This window comes from Uloborus diversus, chromosome 9, assembly GCF_026930045.1.
Source record: "Uloborus diversus isolate 005 chromosome 9, Udiv.v.3.1, whole genome shotgun sequence".
NCBI lineage: Eukaryota > Metazoa > Arthropoda > Arachnida > Araneae > Uloboridae > Uloborus > Uloborus diversus.
In genome coordinates this window covers 131,740,443-131,766,276 of record NC_072739.1, presented here as the reverse complement: position 1 = coordinate 131,766,276, position 25,834 = coordinate 131,740,443, and the positions used below count along the sequence as shown (strand labels likewise).

Sequence of the window (25,834 nt, the reverse complement as noted above, 5' to 3'; positions counted from 1 at the left end):
AGTGAAATCAAGGAATAGTCACAGTGAAAGTTTTGTTTCATTGTGTCTACTCCTTTTTGGTGTTGCATTTTGTGGTGCGGCCTGCAGTGTATAAGTTTTGCTGCATGTAATTTATGACTGTGAACTGTTTAATTGGCCAATAAGACATTTAATTTTCATTTTTTGTTTTTAACTTCATAGAGCTTTGCTGAGACAGCGAGAAATGCTCACTGGCTGTATTTCTTAGAGCTGAGGATGGGAGTTTGTATGCCGAGCGTCTGCACGGAGAACGATGTCTACAACATAATGGAACAAAGTAAGTGGCTTTAGCAAACCCAGTGGGGTGAAAATCTACTTCCTTTACATAGTTAACTACAAACACAACTATTTTATTACAGATCGAATTAACTGGGGTGAAAGTGTTTGTAGTGATACAAACACTTTCAACCCAGGCGGTGCCATCCAGTTCTGTGTAAAAGGGGGGGGGGGACTTTTGGGAAGCCGCTCTTTTTTGGACTGTTTGAACGTCTTTGAACTCACGGACCTGGTCTAGTATCGTTAGACCTGGTGGATTTGCATCACTGCCAGCACCACTACAACTACTCTTTTTAACTGTAGTGACTACAAACAACTTCCGAAATGGAGCCGTTACTTCACTATGTTTGAAATATGAATTTCGTTGGAGTATTAAACTTACACATGTTCAAAAGAAAAAAAAAAGAAAAAAAAATAATGGTTTAGAAAGATAAATTTGCTCGTTTAAATTTAAGGACCCATTAAAAATGATCTATTCATTTTTAGTACCAATTTGTCATTCTAAATCTTTTTTTTTTAATTATTATTTTTTTAATGATTTTTTTTAACTCTCAATTTTTTAATCCTTCTAGTATTAATAGCAGAATATTGGATATTTGCGTCAAAATAGTAATTTTAGGCAATATTTGGTAATGATGCAGGAAAGGGAATTTGGGGTGTCCTTCCATAAGTTTTTCAACATTGAAGTCACTTTTAAACTATCTTTGGTGATATTAAGGGGGTCAGTAGCTTCCGGATTTTTTTCGAAATTGAAGTGTACAAAAGTGAAAAAGAGGTGCTTCATGACTGATCTTGGAAAAATTTCGAAATTTGATCTTAAAGGCACAATTTCAGGCGACAAATAAAATTTTTCCTATAGTTGCTAACCCTGATGGGTAATAAAGCTCAGATTAGTATACAAAAGTAAAAGTAATTTTTTTTTTTTTAATTTGGGAAAGCATTTTTTTTTTAAGTGACAAATTTGAAAGATGTGGAATGAAAACATGCAAGTCTCATGGAACCCTGACAGAGCTTCGTGGAACCTTGGGGTTCCGCGGAACACAATTTAAGAAACGCTGCTCTAGAGTAACTAGTTTTAACCTGCGCGACCTAACAATCTCGAGGTGCACTATAACCGTCACTCATCAATAGTTTATTTTTAAAAAATTCTACGAACGTGGTCATGTGATTCGGTTCGTTTCTATTTACATCAACTGACCTCTCTGGAAGTAAATGATTCTTTTGAGGAAAAAGGGATGTTTCCCGAAAAGATCTCGATGCACCTTTTTCTGCTTACCAGGGAACCCACACGAATAGTGTTATAATGAAAAAAAAGGGGGGGGGGGTGGAATCGAAAGAGTAAATTGAGGCATTTTTTAAGGCAAAAAAATATTCGCCCGTGTGTCCCCATTATCGAGATATAAGGTTTTTAAGTCTATCAAAGCTTAAGAAAAGCGCCAAGCGTAGAGACTTGGCGAGAAAGTCAATGTACACGCGATTTCTCCGCCAGCATGTAGCAGGACATTACGCACCGAAACTCGTTAAATTTGGCGACTTTTCTTGAAATTTTGGCAGATTTTATGACTTTATATTTCGATAACGGGGAGACGAGGGCAAATAGTTGATGCGCCCAGAAACATGTTTCACTATGCGTTTCACTTTATTACACTATTGTACGATTTCCTGGTAAGAAGTTCAAGTATGTTTCCTCATCTCTTAAGTGTACCTTGCAAAAAAGAGATGCTTTTAATTATGTTTTCAAAAATTTCAATGAATGTAATTAAATGAAATAGTTTATTTTTAACAAATTTTTATTCTTATGCTATACATTTTCTTTTAGTCCCAAAGCATGCTCAAGTTAAAGGCACAACGAAGATCGTTAACTGTGAAACGAAGCAGTACTTCAAGCCAAACAACGACCAAATTGCTGTCATGTAAGAGGGGAATTAATATACATCTATACACTGGTGTGCAAAAATTAAGGACGAGACGGTTTTTTCAATATACCTTTGTACAAAAGCTTTCCAAATCAACACATTTAATACCGTAAGATCCCCAATACGTAAGGACATGTGTAATGTAAGCAACACTTACTAAAAGAGAAATCGGAGGGATTAAAAGAAGCTTTATTGAAAAACTAGCATGGAGCGCAATGCGACTGAAGGCCGAAACATCCCTGTGATGGGTGTCCCGCAAGAAACATCTGGTCTTTAGTAGGGGATAGGATCTCCCCTGACTGCTAGGCAGGTTTCACAGCGTCTGCCCATGCTGAGAATGAGGGTGTCAATGAGTTGTTAAGGCATTGCTGCCCATTCGTCTTGCAGCGCCAATCGAAGCTCCCGAATTGTTCCGGGTGGTAAGGTACGAGCTGCCAAGCGTCTGCCTAGAAAATCCCACACATGCTCGATAGGATTGATGTCTGGAGATCGTGCCGGCCAATCCATACGTTCAATATCGTCACTTTCTAAGAGCTGTTCGGTAGCTACTGTGCGATGACATGGTGCATTGTCGTCCATGAAAAGGAACTGCTGACCCATAGCGCCTCTAAAAAGACGCACATATGGAAGAAGAATCTCGTTACAATAACGGGTTCCGTTGACTGAACCTGCGTCGAAGATGTGAAGGTCTGTACGACTACCAAGCATGATGGCTCCCCAAACTAGAACACCGCGACCTCCATACCCGTCCCTTTCAATGATGTTCGAGGGATGATTGCGGCTTCCCCGCTCTGTCCAGATGAGTATGCGATGAAATCGCTACTCAGACTGAATCTGCTTTCATCTGTAAAGAGTACTCGTTCCCATTCATTGTCTCTCCAATTCCGGTGTTCCCGGCACCACAGAGAACGCCTTCTCCGATGGGCAGGCGTTAGAGGTACACATCGTATAGGGCGTCGTGCAAACAGACCACCACCGTGCAGTCTTCTGGCCACGGTAAAAGGCGATATCGGTCGTCCAGTTGCCTGCGTCGTGTGTCTAGCAATTTCTCCCGCTGTCTGCCGCCTGTTTCTTCTGGCCTGTAAGACAATATACCGGTCATCTGCGGGTGTGGTTCCTCGTGGACGACCACTACTGAACCCCCGGATAGCTGTTCTTGTAGTTTAAAATTGTCTCCAAAGTCGTGAAACGATGCTGTGAGCAATTCCGAACTCTGCAGCCACACTTGTCACACTGCGGCCTTCCTCCAACTTCCCAATGATTCGACCTCGGGTAAAAGCATCCAGATGTCGTCTAACAGATTGATTATTCGATCATTTCTCGCTGAGGCAGCAACTCGGTGTGATTTTAACTGCTATACGGCGTGCAATCTCTTTGCCAGAAATACTGATCTTACACCGACAACATGCTTTATACTACTCAGACACTCCCCCATTACGTCTGCCTGCATATCTGCACATGTGCTACCGTACATCACCTTACTTAATCTCCTGATTGGTCTTTCTGTTCGCTCTGCCTCTTCGTTCAGCTGATATGCTAATTTTTCGACTTCGTCCTTAATTTTTGCACACCAGTGTATCTCAGACTTCATGTATAAAACGTATTTTATTCGAAGTTATAATTTATTTATTCATTTATATTTATATTTATATTGCTTACAATGATTTGGTATAAGAAATTGTGCTTTTGTATCGCAAAATACAAGATTTCTTGAACGGAAAAAGGAGCAGCCCCTCAGAATGTTTTTTAGAATGAAATCAGTTCAAACTTGTTTAGACTTTCTAAAAAAGAAGGACTTTGTTTGCAATGCATTTAATGACTGTTATTTAGTAAAACTGCAACTGAGCTGTCCTTTTTTATCAACCTAACTTCTTGAAATTTAATAATATTTATAATCTGCTGTTCTATCCTCTCATCCACTTTACTACCACCATTAAAGTAAGTAAAATAACAAAGCGAATTTCCTTCTACTTAAGTGAATCTACTCCAGAATCATAGACAATAATTGAAGGGAATGAATCCTTGGAAATGAGAATCATGCTTCCGTAAGAATTTCGAATGACTTCATGAGGATCGATACAGATGAAATTGAACAAAAGCTTTTTTTTTTTTTTGCTGGAAGTATAAAAAACTTCATGTGAAATTCTCACCGGCAAAATCCATTGTAGGGGAGAGCGTTGTACCTTGGGACGCTTGTACCTTCAGACACTACTGTTAATTTCTAAGAATATACAGGGTGTTCGAAAAGTCCTTGACACATTTAAAAAATTCATAGAAAGCCAACAAATTGTAGTATGAATTTGCGGTTTGCACCATAATACTTCACAGGTTCAAGAGTTTTTATGACATCGGGGAAAAAATTGAAAAGGGGGAAAAAAGAAGAAGAAAAAAGGCAGCCAGGATGTCAGTATATGCTATGATTGTAATTCTTCGTTCAGTAATTTTCATTCCTTTTTGCGTTTTCCCATGTCAACAAAAACGAATTAAAAGTAACTTTTAAACCGTCAGCATATACTGACATCCTGGCTGCAAAATGCGTTTTTTCTTCTCTTTTTCCCCCTTTTCATTTTTTTTCGATGTCATAAAAACTCTTGAACCTGCGAAGTATTATGGTGCAAATCGCAAATTCATACGACAATTTGTTGGTTTTCTATGAATTTTTCAAATGTGTCAAGGCCTTTTCGGACACCCTGTATTTTTAGCAGCCATGTTTTTGTTAATCTCTAATAGTAACCTTCACCACTAAATGGTGCCATAATAAAAATCAGCAACAATGAGTAAAATTGATGGTTTTGTGAGAGAAAGAAAATTCGATTGCTCATAGGTAAATACTTTCTTCCTTTTTATTTCATTTTCTGTCTTTGTATTTGTGAATTTAATAACTGAATTATATTTTGTTACAATAGAGAAGTGCTTTAAATATTTTAGTTGTGAGAAAACAATGACAATGCATCTAGATTGATCATTATTCTGATTATTCTTAAACCACGTGTGTGATTGTACCTTGGGACAGCTAAAAACATTGTACCTTAGGACACGCCCCAAGGTACAACATATGCATGGTTCTTATAATTAAGATATGTTTAGGAACATGGAAAAATATTCTAATTTGATGTAGTCTTTTAAACACATTCAATGTTAGATAATAATTTTTATTCTTTTTTCATGATTCATTATTCATGATTTAATTCATTACCATAAAGAACTTTTTTGTTTTGTTTTTTGGTGCAAAATTTGTTCTAGTGCCTGTTTTCTGAATCATGAAGTGTGTCCCATGATATAATATGATGTGTCCCAAGGTACAATACAATGTTGTCTCTTGGGGCAGTTTGGAATTCTTACTTTGAACATAAAATATTGCCAGCCATTTAAATTGTCTGAATTTTACAATATATATTTCAGAGATATGTTGGGGTATGTTCATGTAGCTTTTACATTTTAAATTTGATTTAAATAATTGACGTTAAAAATCAAAATATGAAAAGAGTCCCAAGGTACAACCCTCTCCCTACAGGTATTTTTGTTCAGTTATAGAGAACTTTTTCTTCAGAATTACGTAAGTTTCTTTTTCCTGACCTATGAAAGTCATTTTTATAATGGGGTCGTTTCCAAAATTCTAAAAGTATTTTTTTCTGAAAGAGCATGCTTAAAAACATAGAATCTGACTATTTTTTAAATAATTTGTTTAAGTTTAATATTAAAAAAAAAAAACTTAAATCGGTACTCTTTCATCGTTTAACGCTTCTGCCGATGACATCACAAATGATAAAATGCCATTCACTGTTGCCATTCATGGTCCAAAATATTAAATTCGCATCTTTACTCACGTGTATTGGCAACGATATGGTTGATAGCAAGCATAGAGCGCAGTTGTAATTTTCTTCTTGATTATCATAACGTGGAAATGCGGTAGAAAGATGCGCCATAGCGCATCATTTGTGACGTCACAAAGACCACGCCTTATTTGAAGAATCGGACATTTTAAAAAAATAATTAAAAAATAACTGTTGAGAAAATGAAAGTATTTTCTGAGTCCATGCTATTTTTTTTTTTGCTTATTATATCAATTTCAGTGACAAAAACTACTACTTTTGACTGAAGGAAACAACCCCATTGTTTTCGATTTCTCTTTCGTTTTATGTATTTTTTTTAGGTGGAGGGGGGAGGTCGAATGAATCTCTCTCATTGAATGACTTCTAATTCGGCTGTTCCTTTTGTTTCTGATTATAGAGGAGGGAAAAGGAGTAGATCTTCATATCACTTAGTATTAAGCCATACTTCTACTCCTAATAGAACTGTAGTTTGTCGCACCCAGAATTTTACATTTTAGCTGCGCAGATATCCAGCGCAAAAGCAGTTAAAGTGGGTTCAACTCAAAACAGTTTTGAACACATCCTGCAAAATGGACCTGTCAAGCTTTAAACCTCAAAATGATGCTACATTCATTCATGATATTATTTTAACTATTAAAGTTTGATTTTAAACAGATTCTATTTTGTGAGCGCTTTTTCACTGTTGATGAGCCTTTTGCTCTGTAGCCTTGGGACAGCCATTTGCAGTATATTTGTCACGATTTGGGCGTTGATTCTACGTTGATTTAATAGTTTTGAAGTGAAACTTTTTATGCGAGAGACTTGAAATTCTGCTCTGTAACCTCTTTGTGTGACAGAAGTGACACAATTGCTTTTTAATGGGGTTGTTTCCTTCAGTCAAAAGTCGTACTTTTTGTCACGGATATTGATAGAATAAGCAAAAAAAAAAAAAAATAAATAAATAAAATAAATAAATAAATAAATAAATAAAATAAATAATACTAATAATAATAATAATAAAACATAGACTCAGAAAATACTTTCTTTTTCCCAACAGTTATTTTTTAATTAATTTTTTAAAATGCCCGATTCTTCAAACAAGGCGTGGTCTTTAGGACATCACAAATGATGCACTATGGCGTATATTTCTACCGCATTTGCACGTTATGATAATCAAGAAAAGCGAATTACAATTGCGCTCTACGCTTGCTATCAACCATATCGTTGCCAGTATACGTGAGTAAAGATGCGAATTAAATATTTTGGACCGTGACTGGCAACACTGAATGGCATTTCATCATTTGTGATGTCATCGGCAGAAGCATTAAAGGATGAAAGAGCATCGATTTAAGTATTTTTTTTTTAAATATTAAACTTAAAGAAATCATTTAAAAAATGGTCAGATCCTATGTTTTCAAGCATGCTCTTTCAAAAAAAAATACTTTTAAAATTTTGAAAACGACCCCATTATTGCCGAAAAAAAAATAAAATAAAATAATAGTAATTAAAAAGTTAAAAGACTTCTGCTTTTTTATTGTTGCCAAAAACAATGAAAAATAATAACGTTAGCTTTGTTCATGGCCCCACTAGATGGCGCTGACGCTTAACGGGCCTTGACAATTTATGACTTTTTTGTGTTAAACGAATGCAGCTCATGCATCCACCAATCAATGCCAACGTTTCAAAGTTTGTTTATTTTTGATTGGACGTCGCCCATTTTGACCGCATGAGGCGCAAAACGGAGCCCCTGCATCCACCAATCAATGGCAACGTATTGGAAACAGGGGTTCCCTGTAGCGCCCTCTTTGTTGCCATGAGTTTCAGCGATTGTCACGATCTGTGAGAATTAAGTGGGGCCATGCTTTGTTAATGAATTTAACGATTTAATTTCAAAACTGAACCTATGCAAGCATATATTTATGGATTTTGGACGCATCACACATTTCAAACAATCTAAGTGTTGGAAGATTTTTTTGATTCAAGTGGTCAAGTCTTGAGTTTAAAAGTGTAATCCACATTGCTTAAGTTCAGCCTTGAAATTAGCTTGTTAACTTTCATTTTCATAATTAACTTCGTCATTACTATTATATTGCATTTTTTTAGTCACAATTAAAAGCGAATTTCAAGTATTATTTAGTTTTTCTCATTGTTCATAATCTATTTTCTTCACTAAACTACACAATTTTGTCATAAATATGCCCAAGTCAGGAGCAGAAAAAATAGGGCATGGCGTGAGAGAAAAAGAATATTTTTAAAAAAAAAGATAAAAATTACACTTCTATCGTTAATCTTTAAGGCACGCAATTATTTTTTACACATTTCAGCACAAAGAATGTATGATGCTTTTTCATGTAAGTTCGCTCTCTTTTTTCCAGCGCTGTTTGCGGAGTAGTGGGACTTTTCCTACTCCTCGGAACTGCCATCGATGTAATCACAGTACTGAAGCAAGGAGACAATCCGGAACCTTTATCAATCACCGAAAGTACGTAAAGAATCATGGAGCTTAATTTTTTTGTGGTTCCTTGTCATCCCATAAAACCCAGTATTTATTTTAATCGGAATTTCTTCTTAAGTCACTTCATAGCAGAATAGACAGTCCATTGTGAGCCAAATATTCAATTTGAAGATTTTTACACGATGACTTCTCCTTGATCCCCAGCTCTAGATCTCGTTAATTGAAGACTATTGAGGAGGTACTGATCGAAACCACACTGCCAAACAAAATCCGGAAAATTTACGGTAAAAGTTACTGGCATCCATGTTGCCAGTAACTTTTACCGTAAAATCGTATTTTACTGTAAAATTTTACGGTAGAATAAACGAGAGTTAAAAAACGCAAAGTGTGAGCAGCAGGTTCGAACTCGTGACCTTCGTATTGGCAGGCGACTTTTAGTTTTGAACGAATTTAGAAGCTAAATACATTCGCAGCCATCCACCATAACCTCAAGAGCAAGAAGCATAAAGCTTGACATGGTAGATCAGCTCCAAATCAAGCAGCCAAAATGTGACGATCCTATTGGTCGAAAGGACATGTATTTTTTCGATCAAAACAAGCCTCTCAGCATGTTCTGGCTTGATTTCTGAGATTAGAATGCTTGACATAAAAAAGGTTCGTATCTAACTTGTAAGTACTCTGTGAAATATTTTGATAGCTTCACTTTCTTGGCAGACCATGCCACATTCTAGTTATTTCTGAGATAAGAATTTGTGACCTAAAACAAGTTTCGTGTCTAACTTGTAAGCTCAATGTGCAATGTTTTAATGGCTTCACTTTCTTGGCGTACCATGCCACATTTTAGGTATTTCTGAGATTAGAATGTTTGACACAAAACATTTTCATATCTTATTTGTAAATATTTTGTGCAATGTTTTAATGCCTTCACTTTCTTGGCATACAATCCCGGCTCCTGGGGTAGGCGACCTAGACGGCCGCCTAGGGCGGCAGAATTGCGGCAAGTTTCGAAGTTGACACATTTTGTTTGTTTTCTTAAGTATGAATATCTGTTTCAGTGCTATAAGATTCACAGCTTCGATGCTGAAAAAAAAATAATAATAATTTAGAGTGTGTACCTGTGCTTGGATATGCAAGACATAGTTCGTAATTTAACTGGAATTTTAAATTAATTTTAGGGGCGGCAAATTGCGTGATTTAAAAATCTGTTGAAGATGTTAATATCTGTTTTAGTGCTATAAGATGCACTACTTTAATGCTAAAATGTAGTGGCGTCACTACGGGGGGAGGGGCGGTCCGCTTCGGGTGTCATCCGTCTGGGGGTGACACCCTAAATGAAATTGCAAGTTTTCGAAAAATATGAAGCTAAAATGCATCTTTAAGATTAAAAATTTGAAAATTTTCCGGAATGTATGCCCTTGGACCCCCCATTTTTATCTGTTTTTCGTACATTAGCCGACTTAAAATATCGTTATAACGCAAATGTAGTTGTTTCTGAATTACATGAAATTTCATGTTTTTATATATATATTTTCTTTTGCGTCTGTGGGAGGGGGTGAAACTACGGATTGCCGCCCCGATTGTCCCCTGTGCCAGGTACGCCACTAGCTAAAAAATGTAATTTAAAGTGTGCACCAGTGATTGGCTATGCAAATTTCAGTTTGGAATTTAACTAGTAACTCACTTTAATTTTAAGCACTTTACTATTTATTTTATTTTATTAATATATTACTATTTTATATTATTACTATTATTATCAGTATTATTCAATAGAGGGGGGGGGGGAGTTAAACTTGCAACCACTGTGTGCTATGTTTTAATGCCTTCACTTTCTTCGCATACTTGTTACACTATGGGTATTTCTGAGATCAAAATGTTTGAACTAAAACAGTTTAGGGTCTAACTTGTAAATAGTTTGGCAATGTTGTAATGGCTTAGCTTTCTAAACAAACCATGCGACATTCAGGTTAGTTTTGAGATTTCTGTGTTTGATCTGAAACAAATTCGTATCAAACTTGTAAATACTCTGTGCACTGTTTTAATTCTTCGCATAAAAGCATTTGCCTCATGTTTGCTTTTGCCCCACCAGAGATTGCTTTGCGACATTCCGTGTACTCCTCGCAAAGGTATAAAGTGCATAAACTTAGTTAAACACGTACTTTACATTCACCATTATGTGGTGAGAAATATGAAATAACTAGTGGTACCCGCACGGCTTTGCCCGTAATAGAAAAGTTAAAAGATCTTTTGGTTCGCCTGTATATTTACAAATATTGTATGGTGAATTTTCTCGTCAATTGGCTTGTACCCATGTTACAGTTCCACGTTATGATAATTTCGTAATTTACTCGTCCATCTTATGATAGTTTTGTTCTGAAAAATTAGAATAGAAAAAGAACCACATCGAATTTTTGAAAAATCGCTTCGAGGTGCACACCCTCATGCTACAAACTAACTTTGCGCCAAATTTCATGAAAATCGGCCGAACGGTCTAGACACTATGCGCGTCACAGAGATCTGGACATCCAGACATCCTCCGGACAGAGAGACTTTCAGCTTTATTATTAGTAAAGATTTAGATCCCCCCCCCCCCCCTCTTATTTAAGCACTAGTTTCTCCTCGTGTCGACAGCCAGTTTCTGCACTTCTGGATAAAGAAACCTTTACTCCAGCTGTATTCAAGCTTTGTGGTAGCTAGAACTCAATACTGATATGTTTCTTCTTTCGTTGCAGAGGGATACTACAAGTTCCTCGTGTGCTTCTCGGTGTACACGAATTACCTGAAGCTCATCAACGTGAAGACCAAGGAAGAGAACAAACACTTGAGCGCCGTCAACGGGATGCGTTTCATTACGGTCACGTGGGTCATCGTCGGACATTCCTACCTCTACGCAGACTACAACCTCATGAGTAAGTGGAGAAGACTTTCTTATAGGGATAGACATAATACAGTTCTCATGATCGAATCACTCGATTATTCAAGATCACTCGAGAACTCGATTGTCACGAGTTCTTGATTATTAGATCTTTAGTTCTCGATTATCGTATTTCTAAATCTTGGTTATCACAACTTGAGTCCTCCATTTTCACAGTTCGAGTTCTCGATTATCACTGTTCAAGTTCTAGATTACAAAAAATCTCAAATATTAATCGCTCGAGTTCTCGATTTCAAAAGATATCGATTGTCAATCGGTCCAGTTCTCAATTTTGAAAGATCTCGATTATCAATCACTCGCTAATGAAGACCTAGTTATTATAGCAAATTTTACTCATCATAAAGATTAAATTTTAGTGTATACTTTCATGGTATTTTTATCTCTTATCAATCTTAAATATTAGGTTATTAGAAATCTGGAAGCTTTGTATTCAGATGAAATTTTGTTTTGTAAGTTCATCTGTTTTTAAAAGTAAAATCTGCTTAAGTTCAGCCTTCAACAAACGCAAACGATTTGTAACCATGGGGGGGGGGGATTTGTTCTTTTAATATATATTCAAATAAGTAGCTAGACGTATTCTTGTCGCCATGGTAATCTGAAAAATCAGAGCAACATCAACCTCAGTCTTGTGAACTTAAAAAGCAAATTAAGAGCCTACTGTGCATGATTTGAGTCATCAGTATCATTGTTTTCCTTTAAAAAAATTTCAGAGGGCAAATTTGGCTCCAGATTTTGACAGACTAATAACAGATAATGAATGAATTTATATTTTAGTGCAAGCCAACAGACTGTCTCTTCTACCCCCTGATTTCTGGTTTCAAGTGGTTGCTAATTCCATGTTAACGGTCGACACCTTTATTCTCATGAGGTATGTAGATTTTTCATCAGTTTTAACTCGTACCAAGTAGAGCCATCAGTACGTACACTAAAACCACAACAGTAGTGGTTGTAACTGTAATAGTAGTTGACAATAAAAAAGAAAAAGTAAATCAACATGAGCAACGCAGGCTCCAAAAGATCAAACTATTTCGTCTGTGCAGCATAGCTCTCTAATGACGCTAAAAGCAAACTATTTAGCCGCCAAGTACATCGTCAGTATTACCGCGATCATTTGATGATGCCGACGCATCCGCCATGTTGGAGCAAACGGAGCAAGCGTACTAATCGTACAACAGGAAAATACGGAATAAAAGACATTCCGTAGAACACTGCAACATGCTAGCAAAGATTACAGAGCATTTATAACGTAATGATAGTAAAATCATGAGAAATAAATCGATATTAACCTCACACAAGCGAGCTCCATTTCCAGGCTGCCAGTCACTTCGTCGACTATTACTTATCCATTTCTTTTTTTTTTTTCTAAATATACTGGAACTCTAAAGAGCTGAAATCCTTTTTTGGAGCTTTTTGAATCATTAATAGCCGAACAACCACTCATTTGACTCAATTTAGCACATGCTAAAGAAATATAAACATCAGCAGTAATGCTATTGCTGCGAAGCACTGGATCAAGTTTGCTCCAAAATAGCGGATGCGTCGAGTTATCCACCATAAGGGCCTTAAATTGAGGCAATGAGAAGCAAAGGGATGTACGTGGATATTTTCAAGATTTGAGTTAAACTTATGAGCTTTCACTGAAAGGTTTTTCTAAAACATACTCTATATCAGAACCTACCTGGGCTATTAGAACTATCGCTAGCCCCAAGACAGAGGAGAGCGTAGGCAGCTTGTGCACGAAAAAAGTGGGGGGTCAAGAGAGGTGCAGGGGTTAGGTGACGTGCCCCCCTAGGCCCTTTTGTTTTGGTTAAATTGAACTGTACTACTGGCTTTCAATGATACCGATTTAAAATCTTCTGAAATTGTGGAATATGGCACCAAAATCGGGACGGATTTCCTCCGCAGACTTTCCCCTTCCATTTTGTTCCACTCTTATGAAATAAGATGAGAAAAGCTCATTTATATTTGGAATTTTTCTTTTTACTTTCGTAAAATAAATCAATCTACCCTTTAAAAAATCAGTTTTCAATCGATCATTAGTATTTAACTCTGAAAAGTGAGGGGGCACCTTACTTTTGGAAGTGAGAGGGTAGTTGTCCTCCTTGCCCCCCCCCCTCCCCCGTACAAACCGCTTATGGAAGAGAGGGTCACCTAGCATTTGTACTGCTTATCTCCAAATTTTTAATTTTGTCACTTATTTCCCTTTGCTTTTCCCTGCCACAATTATTTAGTGCTCACTTCCTTGTAGAGTTTTCGAAGAATAACTTAAAAGGTATGTGTATTGCAAATTTTGAGGCCATTTTTGTGCCTCAGAGTTAGATTAACGTAAGTCACATTATTGCTAATTTGCAGGGGAGCGAAGAAACTTTCGCCTGGTGTGTGCAAAGGGCAGAGCTCGCCCTCTTTTATGCCAATTAATAGCTATAAAGGAAGTTTTTTTTTTTTTTTTTTTTTTTTTTTTTTAAAGAAATAAGTTGTGATAGCTCGATGCGGAGTAGGATTCTACGTATAAAGCAGTAATAACCTGAAAAGTGACATTTTTGGAACTTATGTTAGTCTGGCTCTGAGGTAGATTTTATTAATTTTGAATTTTTTGTACCATTTTGTAATTTCTCTCGTTTTTGTTCCCTTTATCATTGTCAACTGCTAGTACAGTGTCAACTGGTGCTTTTACCTTATTCCATGTTATTCGTAAGAAATAAAAATTTTTAAAACATTGGAGCATGCAAAGCTACGAGTTACCTAACCTTAGCAGAACTGAGGTACAGTGGCAAAGCAAATACTGAACAGCTTATCATAGCATCTAGAGACTGCAGATTCGCTCTTGCTTTGGCTCGTCAGTCTGGAACAGCCATAACGTGGTCGGTGTGGGTAAATCATTTCAGCAACCCGTGTGAAGATATTCTCAGCAACTTCATAGTTTTTATGCCTAAATGATGGAAAACCCGGTCTGAATGATCTAACGAGTTATTCGATATTTTATTGATTGGAGCAGAAACCCAACACTTAAATGTGTACTTTGAGAATTTTTATGGAGTTTGTAATTGGCGTACAAAGAAATTTTGGGAGTCCATTTTGTGTTTATATGTTTGTTATGTAAAATATGATCTTTGTTTCCTTTTCAGTGGCATGTTGGTGACTTATGGGGTGGTCAAATCTCAAGAAAAGAGGAAAGGACTAAATGTATTCATGTACATATTTCACAGATTTTGGAGGTAATAAAAACTTGTTACCATGGATTTTTTTTTTTTTTCAATTTCTAAAATTATCACGCTTAGCAATGCTTCAGAAGAACTTCGTTATAACTCTATTTTTTGGTGACTTGTATTGTACCCGCGATGTAACAAAATCGTTATGAATCGAAACGATTTTTTTAACCGAACATACATTTGACGTTAGAAACATTGCTGAGTAACGATTTGCAGTTATCGGTATATCGAGTTCTAGAAGTACATGCTCCTACTCGATTTAAGGCAAAATAACTCGACTTCCGTTTTGACAAACCCCACACGAGTTCAGAGAACACACGATTGATGGAAGCACCGTCTGTTGAAATTTTTATATTTATGATACAAACTAGAAGCAAAATAACCGCTATTAAATAATTTTTAAGGTGATCTAACCAACTTAAAAATATACCACCATATTTCCGGATCACGCTGTATATGCATGGACATCCATGGGGGGGGGGAGGGTCAACTTTACAGGTTTTACTGTATGTATTTACGTTACATTATCAAATCTTCTTCTTTATAGGCTGACTCCTCCGTATGCAATGACCATCGCTTTTCTGTTGGCCAGCCCCATCCTTGGCTCTGGTCCGGTCTGGAAAATTACCCTGGAGCCCTTCATCACCAATTGCAAGGCTAATTGGTGGACCAACCTCCTCTACGTCAACAATTACGTCAACACTTATGATTTTGTAAGTCTATTTGCGCAAGAAATTCTAATGTGTCAATGATCGAAGCTGAACTTAAGGCACATAATCTCTTAACACAATCTATCGTGTTAGATTCGATTGAATTTTATCTTCAAATGGCGCAGCCAGAAATTTTCTTAGTCCCAAAGGAAAATTATCTCTCTTCTATTAGTAGATAGAATTATATCGAATCGAGCACAATCGATTGTGTTAGAGATGAATACGCCCCTCAATTTACAGGCCATGTAACGTTGACCCTCGATCATCGAGCGGTCCATATAGTTTTTATTATAGAATATCGATCATTCTGTCTAATGTTGACTACGGAACGTCCAGCAGTTTATGTAATATTGACTGCATAACGTCGAGCGGGCTGCATAATTCTGATTTTAGAACATCACACGGTCCACGTAGTGTTGTAGAATAATCCATGTAGTGCTCACTTCAACGTCACGCGGTTCATGTAACGTTGACTCTAGAACGTCGAACGGTGCCTTTAGCGTTGGTTCTTGAACGTCGAGTAGTCCATGTCATGTTGACTGCATTCAGAGCGTCGAGCGTTCCACATGGTGATGATTCTAGAACATCACGCGGGCCATGTATCGTTGACTCTAGAACGTCGAACGATGTGTTTAACGTTGGTTCTTGAACTTGAGCAGATCATGTAGACATTCTAGTCTCGAACGTCTAACACTTCATGCAGTGTTGACTCTAGAACGTCGAACAGTTCGTTAAGCTGTCGGTTAAGCGCTAAATCTTGATCGATAAGAATAGGGAACATTATACGTTTTAAGTGCTTGTTTTTTTAACTTTTTTTTTTTTTTTTTTGAGAACATCCTTCAGCTTTCAATGCTTATTACTATTTTATTTTTATAGTTTAGTAAATCAATTTATTTTATTGCGTTTTCACTTTTAGCGATACTTTAACGGCAGTCTACTTTCATACTTTCTTTTAATTTGAATTTTAATTTTTTGAACGGAAAATGGACTACAAATAATTTTGAGTACTTTGTCATCATGATACATGAATGCATAGCGACATATTTCGTGAGTTTCATCAGAATTAAAGACGTTGTGGCTAAAAATTAGAAATGAAAAACAGAAAGAGAAAAAAGTTTGGGATTAACAGGTGCACAGTTTTGCATGCTACGAGTATACACTTTTTTAATTTTTAACGTGTTAGTTTTTAAACGAATACAACCACTGGATTTTTTTTTTTTTTTTTTTTTTTTGAAATCATTTAACGGTTTATCCCATATTGATGTGACAAGGCATTTAACTCTCTTGTCTTCAGAATCGCACCATGCGTCGCTTTGAAGGTCAAGATTTTAACGAAATGTTTCAGAAACATCATACGTCACACTATTACGTCAAATGAATTTTGCAAAAAATCAAAGGAACAGCTGATTTGCTTTTACAAGTTGACGCTTTCTAGCTCTGATAGATAAGATTTAAAATAAATAAACAGGCGATATGTGAGAAGAACCGTTTATCAACATATTTTTGTAAATGTTTATGTCTGTTTTAGGTCGCGTTAAGTAACATTTCTTTGAAAGATTATGAGAATAAGTAAAGCTAATGATGGAAACATTGAACGATGCCGGTCTTGAGCCATAAAGTGCTATACACTCAGTTTGAAACTGGAAAGTCCTGAGCTTTATGTTATTGATTCGCTATGTATATAGTAGTAATTTCTTAGTAATTCATGCAGACTTCCTTACTTTATTATAATAAACACGGCGTTCCGAGTTACCCCAATCACTAAAAATCTTCTATTTTAGAGTGTGCAATAGGGAAGTTGCAACCTATTAAATGTTCATATTTTGACTATTGGATATTGTTAATTGACTCTCAAAACTAAAAAAATTCACCATCGCCGAATTTTAAAACACCGTGATTGATTTTTAATGAATTTTTAAAAATCCACGCACAAAAGTGCGCTCTTCTGAAACATCACGAGCTTACGTCACAGTGGGCAGCCTTCCGCCGAAGATCCCTTGTTTTCGCTACGGACATTTTGAGCGCGCTGATATTTTTATTTTTTAGAAATTCAATAATCCTTTTGAACACACTATGGAGGCCGGATTCGTTAAAAGCGCAATCTAATAATCTTCCTCAAGTAACATCAATGATGGTATTCGAATATTTTCGAGAGGATGAGAGGTTTAATGTTCCAGAAACGCGAGGAGTTAAAGCGAAGTGGTAAGCCTTACGTTTCGTCTTCGAAGACAACTGCACGTTGGAAGAGCGCATGACGTCACTTCCTGTGCGATTTGACGTCACAATAGCTTGAACTTTAAAAATTAATTTAAAAAAAACTACTTATCGTATCGCAAAATTTTTTTCACCTATGATGTTCATACAGGTTACTCTATCATATAAAAATAAAATTGAAAAATCGAAAACTTCCCTACTCAACAGATTTGATCCTGAACTACAGTAGTTTAGTTTCTAAATATTTTCTTTCACCCTCCAGTAGTTAGTGTCTTTCTTTAGTTGAAAAACCGCATTCATTTTCTGGGGTCAAAATCCAAAAAACCCATATCTCTTTTAAATGTAAACAATTTACTTTCAAGATTCCTTCCTGTTATGTCAATGATAAATGCATGTGAAATTTAATATGGATATGTATTAAGTGTCTTTTTAGTGTTTTTTCTTTATTTTGTTCCTTTTTTGAAATATATTAAGTATTTCTTGAAAACGTGTTGTGTTAATCAATTTAAGGTCTCCTAAATTGTTTTTTGTTTGCTAAAATATCTGTTCTACAAATTGAAAATGAACTTTTGCTAAAATTTTCATTTTTAAATTGCATTAATTAATAGAATTGGGTCACACAGGCACCCAGCGCAACCGTTCGTGTACTGTTTAGAACGTGAATTCTTAAGCGTTAAAAGGGCTAAAAATAGCCTTTTTGAGGTATTTGATTGTGAATTTCTCTGAAATAAGAAACAACTCCACATTTTTGTGAATATTTTCTTCATCCCCACTGGTACTACTTAAATTTGTTAAAAAATTCTCAAGAAAAAAATGTTTTGTTCATCAGTGCAATAACATGTTTTGTTAAGCTCTTTTACTATGTTTGCTGGTATTAGTTTTGATATTGTATGTTCATTATTTAATTGAGATAAGTCTAACGTTAAGACATGTCATGTAGTTTTTCATTTAACGCTTGAGAATTACGAAAATAAAAAAGGTCATAGCTTTTAAAACTCTAGTCTGTTTTCAACTGAGAACAGTTTGACCTGTCCCTGGGTAGTGATATTTATAGAGAAAAACTGTATTAGATACTCAGTTAAAAAGATTCAAACAAAAGTTGTGAAAAAACATTAAGATTTTACTTAATGTAAAATTTTTTTTAACTGACTTCAAAAAAGGAGATTATGATTTCGTTCTTGCGGCTTTTTATGAATGTTTTCTATTTCTCCAAGAATGCCGATTTGAAAAATTCCTTTTTCGTTTGGAAGTATATACTTTACAGATGGTCCCATGTTAATTTTGTCTGGACTGATGAGGAGCCCAGAGAAATCTAAGAAACTTTAAATTTCATACGCGTTGTGGCTACGTAGACCAACTTTCGTCAGCTGCGCGACACGTCACAGTGTTTTGGCATGAACGTATAACAACACATTCACACAAAGGAAGGACAAGGATAGTAGAGAGGAAGTACGTCCATGCCCAAGCCGGGGTTCGAACTCGGACCTTCCTGTCGCAGTCAGGCTCCTCTGACCACTAGACAAGGCAGGAGGCAGAGGAACTTGTCTTGAACAAAATTTAATTCTCACGCATCGGAATGTTTGATTTTTCACGGCTCCACCTGTTAATTTTAATTATAGTCTAACTAATGTACTTATTACTCATGTAGCAAATCAGTAAATTAAATGTATTTTGTTACGAAAATAGAGGAATTAATTATTTAATTTTTTTTTGCTAATAAATAACTGCATTTAGTCATTGAAGTTTTTTTTATTATTATTATTTAAATATTTCAGTTTTGAAATATATTTAGTGTTCAATTCAAGGGTAATTGAAGACAAATCCCCCCCCCCCCCCGCCAACGATTAAATTTATATTCCTTAATAAGTATATCGTAACTGGTGTCCGATTTCTGAAGTTTGACAAGTATTCTAGATTTAATATTTCATGACGCCGTCAGTTTAATTTACAGTTATGGCAATACTAATTAACAGACTTCGTTGGAATTTTTTTATGTACTATGCTCCCCGATTATTAGAAGACATATGGACAGATTAGGAAAATTCTTTTTCTGTTTGAAACGGTATACTTCTCCCGGTCGTCTAATGATCTAAACGTCCGGGTATTAGGGATTTTGGAGAAATCAAGTGAGCTCTTCAAATTTCTTACTCGCGCTTTGTTGTTTGTAACTTCATAGCGTCTCACTTAAACGATTTTTATGGTTTTTTGTGCAATGGATAGGAGTGATCTAACTTAGTTCCCAAACCTTTACTTCACCATATTTGTTCTTTAAAAAAGGTACGGGCAAAAAACAATACACTTCATTTAATTTCAATATTGTGCCATAAAACAAAGGTATTTTCTTTACTCAGTGTTAAAGAAAGTACTATAAAACATTAATATTAATCAGTGGTGCCCCTTGACGGGGGGCGGTGTTTTGAGGGGTATTTTTCCTTTTTAGGGGGCTTTTGCTTTGGGGGAGTGCCCCCTTAATATTTCCTCTGTATTAATCATTAGTAGTCATATCGCAAATTTTGAATAAAGACTCCTCTGAAGCAAACAGGAAATTCATTTAGTATCATTGCTTTCGTTGTATTTTGATCTTCATATATACAACATCACAATAGATTCTCTGTTTCTAGTGTGGTATCGATTTATAACGGGGCCAAGTAAAGAGAAATGTGACTTTTTTCACGAGTTACGTAATATGTATTATTGAGAAATGTAAAATAGTCAGGAAAACCATTGACATTTAAATGGTTCTAACTAAATTAGTGCACAAATAAATCCTGGAGAAGAACAAAGAGCAGATTTTAGTGCCAATCGTATAAAATGTTATGCGCATTAAAAAATTTTCTTCTTTCAACCGACTTAAAAAAAGACATTCTCAACTCTTCGGAATCTTTTTATGTACACTGGTGTGCAAAAATTAAGGACGAGACGGTTTTTTCAATATAACTTTGTACAAAAGCTTTCCAAATCAACACATTTAATACCGTAAGATCCCCAATACGTAAGGACATGTGTAATGTAAGCAACACTTACTAAAAAAGAAATCAGAGGGATAAAAAGAAGCTTTATTGAAAAAGTAGCATGGAGCGCAATGCGACTGAATGCCGAAACATCCCTGTGATGGGTGTCCAGCAAGAAACATCCGGTCTTTAGTAGGGGATAGGATCTCCCCCGACTGCTAGGCAGGTTTCACAGCGTCTGCCCATGCTGAGAATGAGGGTGTCAATGAGTTGTTGAGGCATTGCTGCCCATTCGTCTTGCAGCGCCAATCGAAGCTCCCGAATCGTTACCAAGCATGATGCCTCCCCAAACGAGAACACCGCGACCTCCATACCTGTCCCTTTCAATGATGTTCGAGGGATGATTGCGGCTTCCCCGCTCTCATCTCCAGATGTGTATGCGATGAGAATCGCTACTCATACTGAATTTGCTCTCATCTGTAAAGAGTACTCGTCCCCATTCATTGTCTCCAATTCCGGTGTTCTCGGCACCACAGAGAACGCCTTCTCCGATTGGCAGGCGTTAGAGGTACACACCGTATAGGGCGTCGTGCAAACAGACCACCACCGTGCAGTCTTCTGGCCACGGTAAAACGTGATATCGGTCGTCCAGTCGCCTGTGTCGTGTGTCTAACCATTTCTCCTGTCTGCCGCCTGTTTCTTCTGGTATGTAAGACAATATGCTGGTCATCTGCGGGTGTGGTTCCTCGTGGACGACCACTACTGAACTCCCGGCTAGCTGTTCCTGTAGTTTGAAATTGTCTCCAAAGTCGTGAAACGATGCTGTGAGCAATTCCGAACTCTGCAACCACACTTGTCACACTGCGGCCTTCCTCCAACTTCCCAATGATTCGACCTCGGGTAAAAGCATCCAGATGTCGTCTAACAGATTGATTATTCGCCATTTCTCGCTGAGGCAGCAACTCGGTGTGATTTTAACTGCTATACGGCGTGCAATCTCTTTGCCAGAAATACTGATCTTACACCGACAACGTGCTTTATACTACTCAGACACTCCCCCATTACGTCTGCCTGCATATCTGCGCATGTGCTACCGTACATCACCTTACTTAATCTCCTGATTGGTCTTTCTGTCCGCTCTGCCTCTTCGTTCAGCTGATATGCTAATTTTTCGACTTCGTCCTTAATTTTTGCACACCAGTGTATGTCCCCTGTAAACTGAAACATGTATCGACCAATTTTGAAAATTCTTTTTTTTTCTCGTTTGAAAAGGAATATCGTCGCACAGAGCAACAGTAGTATATCTTACTCTTATTACTGGGATTAGATGTCTTACTGTTGCTCTAAGGCGACGTTTTACTTCCCAGATGATCCAATGGACATCAGGTCAAATCTGAAGATGGAATCCTTGAAAAATCAAGAAAACTCTTCAAATTCTATGTTCAAAGTTAAAGCAATTTCTGTTTTTTTTTTTTTTTTTTGTGACTCATGAATTTTTTTCGGAAAGCATACTTTGATAAAGTCAAACTGATGATGAAGACAATTGTCTTTGTAAATAATTGCGCATTTGAAAAAGCCTTTCTTCGCAGTCTTCGGAAGTCTTCGAGAGCTATGCTCTATTTTTTTTCTCTATTTTGCTCATCTTAGCTGTTTTTAGACTCCTGTGCTCGACGCTTTCTCACTTGAGATGTACGTAAGGAGTGTACCACATACTCTACCCTACGTACTTATTTTATATTTACACCACTAAAAAGCAAAAAATAAATTATTTTCAAATAAAAGAAGAACCGACTTCAACAACAACTAAAAAGTAAAAAATAATTGGTCATACTTACATACGATTTCCTACCCAATTGTATAAATCAAATTTATTTTACAATTCCAGTACAGAAATCAACTAAACTAAACACCCAATTATAAAACAAACACTGATTTTAATTACTGTACGATGAATTATTCTAATACCTAACTAATTATATACGATCTCTTAATTTTTAATATTCATTTGAAGTAGGGGCCTTCTACAAACTACACTACTTAACGTAACTGACAATCCACCAAATCCTGAGTTAAACGCTAATTTAACAAAACGCGCAAGTCTTTGAAACTAAACCTACTCAGTTACGTTAGGTAGTAGATTATAGGAGGCCCCGACTTCAAATGGTTATTAAAAAATAAGAGACCGTATGTAATTAGTTAGGTATTAAAATAATTCATCGTATAGTAATTAAATTCAGTGTTTATTTTATAATTGGGTGTTTAGTTTAGTTGATTTTTGTACTGGAATTGTAAAATAAATTTGATTTATACGTTTGGGTAGGAAATCGTATGTAAGTATGACCAATTATTTTTTACTTTTAGTTCCTCTTTGTTTTTTGAAGTCGGTTCTTTTTTTCTTTGAAAAATAATTTATCAACAATCATTTCAGTGCTTGGAGCATACGTGGTATCTTGGTGTGGACATGCAATTGCACATCCTGGCACTTTTCGTTCTTCTACCTCTTATCAGGTGAGACTGGACAGACGATTTTTTTTTTTAATTTATTTTTTTTATATTTCGCTTCAAGAAAGTATACAATGTAAAATTTCAGATTCCACACTAATAGCTATGCCACTCTACGTGATAATCTCTTGTTTCAGGTGGCCCAAGCTTGGCGCTGTAGTTGGCATCATTCTCGCAGTTGGTTTCTCTGCTGTGGCAGCTATTGTCAACTTGATCCACGATCTGCCTCCAAGTCCTCTTGGACTCTTCCCAGATCCAGAGTAAGTGTGCCAACAAAATTGCAAATTCGAAATAAAGAGAGGAACGCAGTAACGGAGACTTTGTTATTTGGCGACTTTTTTTCTTTCTACCTCGCAAAAGTATAAAATATCACCTACGTCACCTCCATGTTTACTCTTTATAGTTTTACTTTAAGTTTTGAGTTACCTTTTCACTGTTTTTACTTCCTTTTACAAAAAAGGAAGTATTGTATTCGATTTTCACTCAAAAATCGGCATTAATTTCCATTTTGCTCACCCCCAAATGAATGTTGATTTTTTTTTTCAACCCGACCACACGTGGATATGTGCCTAGGAACGTACAGACACCCGAAATATCCATTTTGACTATCCCCGAGTTAATTACAACGAGTTTTCTCGTGACGTCTGTATGTACGTATGTATGTGTGTATGTATGTCGCATAACTCAAGAACGAAATGTCCTAGAAACGTGAAATTTGGTACGTAGACTACTAGAGGGGTCTAGTTGTGCACCTCTCCTTTTGGTTGCATTCGGGTGTTTCTAAAGGGGTCTTTTGCCCCTTTTTGGGGGGAAATCATTATTAATTTCGATGTAAACTCAAGTGGTGTTATAATTTGTCGAACACTTGGCGATATATCGCCAGTCTTTTGGTCGCCAACTTAGCGACAAATTTGGCGATTTAAATTCTTTTTTTTTTTTTTTTTCTTTAAATCTGGTTTCAATTTGGCCACTGTTGGTGATATTTAGAAAGTAAACTATTGAATCATATTAAAACTGCCAATAATGAGAAAATGACATTAAATTGGAGTAAAAGGTAATCATGTGATGCACACATCAGCTCGTTTATGACTTGATATATGGCGTATCCAAGAGAAAGACCAAGTGTCATTCTAAGCATCAATTAGTAGTTGGTAAAATGAAACATAGTTTGCAGCAAAAGAATGAAAAACCCTGAACACTTCTTGTATTAATTTCCTGAAGTAAAGGGCGCCAGAGCGGTCATTCCAAGCTCGTCAGCTTGCGAGATCGAGATTCTCGCTCTCGTGATCGGTTGTGACGTAGAAATGTCGCAAAGTAGCGACATGAACTTTTCTTGCGGCTAGGTTCGAGTAGATTAGAGTGCTACTTTGCGACATTTATACGTCACAACCGATCACGTGAGCGAGAATCTCGATCTCGCAAGCTGACGAGCTTGGAATGGAATGACCGCCCAGTTTCTAAACAATTGAGTAAAATTTAAAAAAAAAAAAAAAAAAAATGGCGACTTCACGTTAAAAAGTATAGTGTGCATTATGCTTAGCCGAAAGAAAATCACTGATTACTTTATTAAGAAATGTTTATCCGATGGACCATAAAGATGTACCAAGCCTGAAAAATATTTTTACCCAATGGCAATGAGAATTGCAATTGATAAAGAAGCCACGAAACTCTTAGCAAGTTATGTGAACAACTTTTTCTTATCGCATATTTCCTTCTTTCTCTTAATCCACGTAACACATATGCCGAGCTTCTACGATACGCTTATTAGTACGAACCTCGCATAAATTTAAACAAGGAAACTTTAGTTATCACCAACCTGTGCATTTAATAAATGGTTAATTGGTCGAAATAGCACCTTTTTTTAAGCATATCGTTTCAATTAGTTATTTCTTCATCCTACTCTAGTGATCGTGTCTACGTAGAAGTTCCCAACTACTTCAAACCCTATGGTCACGTGGGGCCATACATGGTTGGCATGCTGCTCGGATACATCCTAGTGAAGAAACCGAAAATAGTCATCCCCAGAGTAAGTAGATTTTTTTTTTTTTTTTTTTTTTTTGCAGCTTATTTGCTCTTTTTACATTAAACTAATTTTATACTCAATCGAATCGGAGCAAAACAGTACAATTAATGGATCTAAAAGTGGTTTAACAATGAAGATTTTTTACCGTATATGTTTAAAAATATAAATCTGTTCTTTTTTTTTTTCAAAAATCACTAGAAATATTTTATTTTCCATCTTTATGAACAAAGAACTGTATGTAGCAATTTTAGTATTTTAAAACAAGTAAAACAATAATAATTAAATGTCTACTGTTTTCATAAATACATAAGTTTGCAACTTTTCGTAAAATTACCGCTAGAAACGCGAATTCGCCTTTCATTCTTCTTTTTATTCTTTTCTTTTTCTTTTAAGAAGTTTATAGAATTCAAGTTAATTACTTAACAGAGACCTTTTGTTACACTATATAACATGACAATTCATTTGTTTAATATTTGTCGGAGTCGGTAATCCTTGTCGGAGACAAAACGTCTGACTTCGTCGTCCCATCTGATGAAATATCGCTCTCTCACTTCCCCACTGCATCACTTGGGGGGAGCTCTGTACTCTCAGAGAGCACGCAACCCAACTTTTCCCTCGAGCCTTGAGGTTCTTTTGGCTTGGAGGTTAAACACTGGGTTACCATCACACAGGTCCATGGATCAAAATCCGCCACGGAAGCATGACTCACTCTGCTTCCTCATCCGTACGCTGTACGGTGTTGATTGGCGGGTAAGAAAAGTTGAAAATGCTTTTGTAAGTTCTCAGTATGTTTGTTGGCCGACAAGGTATGCACCT

The 25,834-nt window shown here is 36.4% G+C and overlaps 1 protein-coding gene across 1 annotated transcript in view; it reads left to right on the top strand.

Annotated features, from left to right (window-relative positions):
* The window catches only part of LOC129230500 (nose resistant to fluoxetine protein 6-like), a 121,369-nt gene that overhangs the window by 81,838 nt on the left and 13,697 nt on the right, over positions 1–25,834 (top strand). The window contains 10 exon segments of the mRNA XM_054864902.1: positions 181–295; positions 2,114–2,207; positions 8,398–8,504; positions 11,207–11,383; positions 12,184–12,277; positions 14,535–14,624; positions 15,166–15,331; positions 22,922–23,001; positions 23,133–23,255; positions 24,901–25,021. Of these exon segments, the coding sequence (XP_054720877.1) occupies positions 181–295; positions 2,114–2,207; positions 8,398–8,504; positions 11,207–11,383; positions 12,184–12,277; positions 14,535–14,624; positions 15,166–15,331; positions 22,922–23,001; positions 23,133–23,255; positions 24,901–25,021 (1,167 nt within the window).